The 8073-nt window shown below is 42.1% G+C and overlaps 1 protein-coding gene across 1 annotated transcript in view; it reads left to right on the forward strand.

Moving 5' to 3' along the window:
* matn4 (matrilin 4) overlaps positions 1-8073 on the forward strand; it is a 29565-nt gene that overhangs the window by 10069 nt on the left and 11423 nt on the right. Inside the window, exons 2-5 of the mRNA XM_005752840.2 lie at positions 2622-2762; positions 4654-4829; positions 5108-5266; positions 6450-6681. Coding sequence (XP_005752897.1) covers positions 2690-2762; positions 4654-4829; positions 5108-5266; positions 6450-6681 — 640 coding nt within the window. The 5' untranslated portion in view covers positions 2622-2689. The remainder of the gene's footprint in view (positions 1-2621; positions 2763-4653; positions 4830-5107; positions 5267-6449; positions 6682-8073) is intronic.

Here is an 8073-nt window from a genome sequence, read left to right on the forward strand (position 1 = left end):
CTAATCAAAACTAAACTGAAACTAAGGATTAAAAAAAAAACTAAACTAGCAAACAATTGGTAAAAACTAATTAAAATTGATATAAAATTGAAAATCTGAAGTCAAAACTAAATAAAAATAAAAACTAATGAAAACTATTAAAACCTTGTTCCCTAGCCCCTTACCCTAACCATGAAAAATTAATGCCTAATCCTAACCGTAACCATAACCTAATTTTAACTTTTGGTCCCAAAAGGGCTGTTCGTCCTCACAAGTATAGTAATCTTCCAATTTTTGGAAGATTACTATACTATACTATACCCACAAAGATATGAATACACAGACACACACACACACACTTACAGACCCTGAAATCAGTTCATGCCTTAAAAAATCTTTAAACTTTGGTGCTTCAGTGGAACCTAAAGTGGGCAGGTGTGCACTGTTACAGTGTTACATGCTTCAATCACACATGAGCCAAAGTTCAGGCTTCAGACTCCTGGAAACACAAAGTTTCTGACAGTTTGTTCTACTCTTGGATCTGTATGATGTCACAGGAAGCAGTTATCTCTAATATAGTCACATGATGTGGCGTTACTTCTTGTTCAGGAGAAAACTGCAGCGGTGACCTGTGAGGTCGGGGTGAGCACAAAAACAAGTGGCTGTGCGGTGACATTACTGGTGGGAGGTGAAGCGACCAGTGCAGCGGGTGTACTGGGGCCTTTAAAGGGAGAGAAACTGGGGCCACCCAGGCCTAGTATAAGCTAATAAAGTATGAAATGTGGAGGTGGAAAATAACATAGTAGGTCCCCTTACATAAAAACCATAAAAAATACATTTTCTTGAAACATTTTCCTACATGAACTCAGTCACGTCACAGCAGAGGCCTCACTATGTGACATGAGTAGTGCACATTTGTCACGCTCACTAAAATTACTACCAGGGCCCTGATTAGGATTTCACCGTGTCAGGATCTGGATCTAATATTGTGTAAGTGGGAACAATCTGACTGTAGTCTGATACACCCTGAACTTCAATAACAACCACCTTCATTTTATTCACACACTTGTAACAATGGACTGAATATTTTTCAGTAATTAGAAAAATAACATTGCTTTTGATAATCTTTGTTTGAAGGTAGAAGGAATCGAGATCTGTGTAATACGAGGGGCCGAAGCTATGATGATTGATGCGCTCTGCACAGGTCAGTGACAAAATGATAAAGACATAACCACCAGCTAACCTTGAAAACATAAAAGCAAGAAAAATGTGCTCCAAGTGTTTGGCTGAACTTTCGCGGCAGAGACGCTCGTGAAAATATGTGGACGAGAGTGAAAGAGACGAGAGAAAGTGGGCGAGGAGACGGAGGGAAAGGCAACGAGACAAACAGAGACACAAACTGAAAAAAGAGCCTTTGTGCTCGGCTACGTCTGTTGACTCATTACTCTGATCTGAGCCAGTGATGACCGCAGTCTCTGGCAGCCAGTCAGACAGCGATAAACCCCCGAAGGACCCCTCTCTGTGGGCCTAAATGAAAGAGAGGTGGCTTTCATGCTGCCTGTTTGAATTGACCCAGTGCCTCAAACATAAACACGTCCCAGACTTTATCATTATCCCCCTCCTGCTGCTGCTGCTGCTGGAGCTGCTTGCCTGCAGACACATTAGGGTCTCTGTGTCTGCCTGCAGCCTTCTGTTAGCAGGTACTGCTGTGCACCTCATCCAGGTGTGTTACGCTGAGTGTTTTATGAAGGGACAGGACTGGAATGTTTCACTGCCATTGTCATCATTAACACTTTACAGATCACTCTGATGAGCTTCAAGAGATTAAACATTTTTCAGTTGTGTGAGTGGAGAATATGTTCCAAAATATAAGGTATAAGACAGTTACTGTATTCTTAATGAAAACACTGAAGATGCCAGTGATTTTTTTTTTTTTGTTGCTTCTGCTTCCATTTAAAGCTCCATCCAAGTACGCATCATGGCAGTGGTTCAGAAATAATCTCTCTCATCATTAGAACCCCTGAAAGCACATTCCTGTTGTGTATGTATTCAGTAATAGTGTAATAAAATCCAGAACGTATCTACATGACCAACAGCTGCTAATACAAGTAACATGGTGAGCCACACAGCTGGAGGTGGTTTTTAATTGAGACATCCATTCACAATTAAATTCACATTATTCAAAAATCTGTCACAGTCGTCGTCATACAGATGTGTCAGGCCTGAATCGTAGGTTTGGTATTAATGAGGACAAAGCTCAAAGGACAAAGCACTTCAGTTGCTCTCAAGAATGATTAAGTGTGTCTGATGTGATCTAGGAATGTCTTCCAGAGGTAATTTCTAATTTGTGTGTGTTTAGGCACACATATTAGACACAAATAACTTTGAAGGATTAGATAAGAATCGAGGTATGTGCTGTGGTCTGTGTGCTCGGTGCTGCTTGATGAGGCTCGTGCCTGTTCGAGGATCGTCAGCATGAGAAAGAAGGAAAGAGTGATCTCCTGTGTCCAAGTTTGATGTCTTGCAGACTAATCTGTCCATCCTAACCTCTTCCATCTGCAGACATTAAAGCTTTATGACAGCATTGCAGTATGTGACCGAGTCTCAAAGCGGGCACTATCTTGCTCGTCTTTTCTTCACAGTTTGATCCTGTTCCAATTTATCTGAGCCCAGCTGCGAGCGACCCGTCTGCTAGATCGATATCATTTGGATGAAGATGAGACAACTGAGCGCATTCATCCTGTTGACCCTGGCTGTCCTCGCAACAGCCAGACCAAAAACAGGTCAGTGTGCAGATACTGTGAGAATTACTGAAAAATTCTTTTAAAAAATAAATAAAGATGTTTCTCTTCCTAAACAGGTTATATAAATGAGGGCATAATTTAATTTTAAGAGAACAAATGAAAGAAAAGGAAGTCGGGAAAAATGGGAGATAAATGTTTAATGCTGGGCATTTAGATGATCAAAAGAACAGGGAGCTAAAGTGGGTTTGGATCACAATAGAAACACAGAGTCACGGCACAAAGACAAACCAAAGCCTAAATAAGAAAGCTATGATTTTAAATCAGATGCTTTCAGTGGATTGCAGAGAGTCGATAACTGTAAACAATGGTTTAAACAACCATTTGACAGAACAATTACACCTTTACCAGAGCCAGATGTTTTTCACTTTAAGGGTAGCTTTGCATGAACAGTTCAAAATAATCCTTGGTGGTGTCCTTGTTGAACTTTTGGCTCACAGGGACGTACCCATTTAAAGTCTTTGTTGTTTAAGCTTTCAACATGTTTGATATTAAATGTAAATGTGTCCTCGAAAAGGAGGAAAACATTATAATTTACATTTAAAATGTCTAATATAAGGTGTTTGTGATGACTGAGATCATGTTAGCTAACTATGAACACACAGTGACATGCGTGTAGCTCTATTGAGTTCAAAACTGTTTTTATCTTTAACTTTTGGAGTCACGGTTTAATTTAATTGACCAAATTAGGACTAAGAAATGGCAAAGACCCAAATTTAGATAGAAAATGTAAAAAGAAGGGCTGAGGACTTTTTTAGAAAAGTTATAACCTGTAAATGTTGCCACCGCAGGTCACTGAATAGGACTCTTTATACAAGCGTGTGAATTATGACTTCTGTGAAAGGCACGAATGTTTCAGGACACATCCCTGACACATATACATTACATCTGCGGCTGACTTGATTTATGTGACCAGACAATGCAGTGGACGTGTTTATAAGGCGTTAAAAATTGGCTACTGTTGACGTCTATTTGAACCTAAAGATGGATTCCATCGGTCCCACACGTCTGCTTATTCTGACACTGAGTCTCGTCTGTTGTGACTTTCACTTTGTCTGAAGAAATTCTGGATGGGCATTAATCAAACGGTTTCTTTCCAACTCGTAAAGCCACACCACAAACACAAGCCAACCTCATACTTCATTCATGACGGCAGCGTTTTTGAACCTAGATGATGTTACAACATGGGAGCGCGTCCGAAAAATATAAAGACAAAAACAGGTGTCCTGTGGCGGCTGACGCCACTGAGAAGCAGCGCTCAGGTGGTAAATAATGTGAACGCTGTACCGATGTTTGAGGAAGGCTGCTGCTGTCGTGCTTCAGAGAGAGAGTAGAATCCACACAATTTAAAAAGAAAGTCGAGTAAGAGAGAAGCAGCCTTTTATCCTACTGATCAGTCACAACAGTAAAATTGTTTAGGTTTTCCTCAGAGCACCATAACAGCTCTGATCCTTTCACACGACACACGACACCTTCTCAGGGCCTGTGAGTCTCCTCCATCATTCAGAGGCCACGTCTGTGTTTCATGTGTCGAAATCACACTTGGCTTCTCCGGCTACTGAAAGTGAAACAGTCCACTGCGTCCCACTGAAATTCATTAAACACAGACTACAAAAATATTTTAAAAAAGGCTCAGCAGCTTCCTGAGCTGGACACAGCGGTGAACATCACTCAAACAGGAACAAAGCATTTGTTGGGGAATAATTTGTGTAACGACACAATAAAAATCCCCATGTTTCATGTTTTCTGGGATCTCACCAAATTTAAATTTGGAGCTTTTGAGGTCAGAGGATTGCTGACTTCTTCTTGAATTTTTTTCCCCATTGTTGAAACATCTCGTTTGAACAGATTCTGCTTTTCTTCTTTCTTCCAGAACCTGCGCAGAAATGTAAGACTGGTCCGGTGGATCTAGTCTTCCTCATCGACAGCTCCCGCAGCGTTAGGCCACATGAGTTTGAGACCATGAGGAAGTTTATGATTGACATCATTAACACCCTGGATATTGGACTAAATGCCACCAGAGTGGGAGTTGTTCAGTATTCCAGTCAGGTAGAGTAACCAGACAGGACCCAGACCTCCTTTCATGTTGTACTCCTTCATCTCTGTCAGTGCGCCCCAGGGTGGCTACAATGTAGCTGCCATCCCCAGTGTGTGAATGTGTGTGTGAATGGGTGCATGACTGAACGTGTAAAGCGCTTTGGGGTCCTTAGGGACTAAATAAAGTGCTATACAAATACAGGCCATTTACCATCTTGACAGCTAACCCTTCTCATCACTAACTGGTCTTAAGATGATGTTTTAATCTTTGAATTCTTCACTGCTTTCAGGTCCGCACTGAGTTCACTCTGAAGACTCACGCCAGGCTGAGCAACATAGTGAAAGCCATCAATCAGATCATCCCCCTCGCTCAGGGTACCATGACCGGACTCGCCATCAGATACATGATGAATGAAGCTTTTACTCCAGAGGCTGGAGACAGGCCAAAGGTACTTATTGGATGTCTTATACACAATGAACCATTTTGTAACCGTTTCCTTTAGTTGTGCTGGTGGTTTCAGGCATTTTCATTTTAAATCTTTACTTTTCTTTTTTAATTATCTGTATTTAAATCATCACAGAAATAAATATCATCACCTATTTTGTAGAAGCTTGTTATAGCAGAACTTTGAGTGGAACTATGCATACATACAGACATTCCTGTCAGGGTCATGGGGGCAGCAGTCTAAGTCTAAACCTCATCCAGGTCCTCTGGGGGGGACACCAAAGCATTCCCAAGTCAGCCAAGAGATATAATCTCTCCATTGTGTCCTAGGCCTCCTAGGAGGACATGCCAAGGACACAAAAGGCATAAAGGAATTTAAAAAAAGTGTAGATGAAATGCTGGAGGCTTTGTGAGGGTCTAGTGCAGTGTGGATTGGACAGCAGTCAAGAGCTGAGGCCCTGGCTGGCCAAACTCTACCTGATGAAGCTGGGATAATAAAAAACATTCCATCCATCCATCTTCATCCGCTTTATCCGAGGCCGGGTCGCGGGGGCAGCAGCCTAAGCAGAGAGGCCCAGACCTCTCTCTGCCCAGCCACCTCCTCCAGCTTATCCGGGGGAATACCAAGGTGTTCCCAGGCCAGCCGAGAGATATAATCTCTCCAGCGTGTCCTGGGTCTGCCCTGGGGCCTCCTCCCGGTGGGACATGCCCGGAACACCTCACCCAGGAGGCGCCCAGGGGGCATCCTTGTCAGATGCCTGAACCACCTCAGCTGGCTCCTTTCGATGTGGAGCAGCAGCGGCTCTACTCTGAGCACCTCCCAGATGGCCGAACCTCTCACCCTATCTCTAAGGGAGAGGCCAGCCACCCTTCGTACGAAGCTAATTTCTGCCGCTTGTATCCGCGATCTCGTTCTTTCGGTCACTACCCACAGCTCGTCATCATAGGTGAGGGTAGGGACGTAGATCGACCGGTAAATTGAGAGCTTCGCTTTTACACTCAGCTCCCTCTTCACCACGACGGACCGGTGCAGCGTCCGCATTACTGCAGCTGCAGCCCCAATCCGTCTGTCGATCTAATAAAAAAATTAAAACAATAAAATGTTTCTGAATTTATGGGCTAAGAAAACAAAGATGGAGGGGACGTCAATAACAGCTGTCTCTGGTTGGTTCTGCCGATGGCTTCAGGTTCCAAACGTGGCCGTGATCGTGACAGACGGACGTCCTCAGGACCGCGTGGCTGAGGTGGCCGCTGAGGCGAGAGAAAAAGGCATTGAGATCTATGCTGTGGGCGTGGCCAGGGCAGATATGACATCACTGAGGGCCATGGCGTCACCGCCCTTTGAGGACCACGTCTTCCTGGTTGAGTCCTTTGATCTCATTCACCAGTTTGGCATCCAGTTCCAGGATAAGCTCTGCGGTAAGACTGCAGGACAGGAAATACAAAGTATACAAGTAACTGCTATTACTATATGTGGTGCTTTTTATTTCTAACACTTGTGTTATATTCTGTAGTATATTTAGATGTTACCACTTATGTAGCATACTATGTTTTTATTTCCAAACAAAATGTTATTGTACCTGAGAAGAATGACAACTATGAGTTCATTTAAAAAAAAATTCAGCTTTTAATCAGCAAAAAAAAAACCATTTACCCTGAGCTGGAGTCAGTTAAGATGAGTTGTGTAACTAGTAAGTTTTAAGATTCGTGTGAGTGCAAAATCTTACTGGAATGTAAAAACTTTCCACTCTTTAAGGATTTGGAAGTTGTGTTTCTCTAAAATCTCCATCTAAAAGATTTTGTATTACTGGATCATTTTTATTTAAAGTCATCTTAATGTAAGAGCAGCAAAAATCTTCAGATAAAACTGTGCGATTAAAATTTCATGACATTGGCCAACATAGATTTTTTATGTAATTAAAAACACAACGTCTAGCTCGAGTTAAAAAAAATTACAAAATCCTTCTGACCGCACATAACCTAATACTTTTTCATAACAACCTCTGCAAATCCCTTAAGTGCTCGATATTTCCTCATGCTGCTATTATTCAACACTGGACTACAGCTAAAAAAAACAGTCTGGTCTCCTGCAGTGGGAGATGCAAAATGCAGACGGATAAAATAAATACAAAAAGTAAATCAGTGAAATAAAATAAGCTCTCAGTGAAAATGAAGAGTCCTGTAGCTAAGAGGTGACAGCAGGGCTAAAACCACTAATCCCATCATGCTTTGCAGATGAAGCTGTAGAGATTGTGTCGTGACTGCAGACGAGTCCTGGTGAAGATGTTTTCTCATGAAGTGTTTTTCTTTGATTAGTGTTGGTTCTCAGTGCTTTTCATTTCACAGTTTTCCTTCAGGGGCACCGATAATTCCTTTCTACAGAAAAAACACAAAGTCGTTGGGAATATGATTTTGATTTTGTGATAATAAGCTGTAAGTTAAATATATTGAAGCTGGTTTGCTGAATGCTGATCTGACACAGGCGTGGATCTGTGTCTGGAGTCAGACCACGGCTGTGAGCACATCTGTGAGAGCACTCCTGGATCCTACCACTGCCTCTGTCTGCCCGGATACACTGTGAACGATGACGGAAAGACATGCGCAGGTAATTTGCAGTTTGCTCCCACTATACTAAACAACTACCAGCAAAAGCAAAAGGACAACCGTCTTTCCCTTTTGAACTCTGTATTTTTATTTTTGTCTTCTAGTGGAGGAGATTAGCATGATCTACAGCTGTCTGAAACTATCTGTTTTAGCTCTTTATTCTTAAAGGCTAATATAAGCCGACAATACAATAAAAAATAACTCTTT

Source organism: Pundamilia nyererei, unplaced genomic scaffold (genome assembly GCF_000239375.1).
Source record: "Pundamilia nyererei isolate P.nyererei 1_Seehausen unplaced genomic scaffold, PunNye1.0 scaffold00385, whole genome shotgun sequence".
NCBI lineage: Eukaryota > Metazoa > Chordata > Actinopteri > Cichliformes > Cichlidae > Pundamilia > Pundamilia nyererei.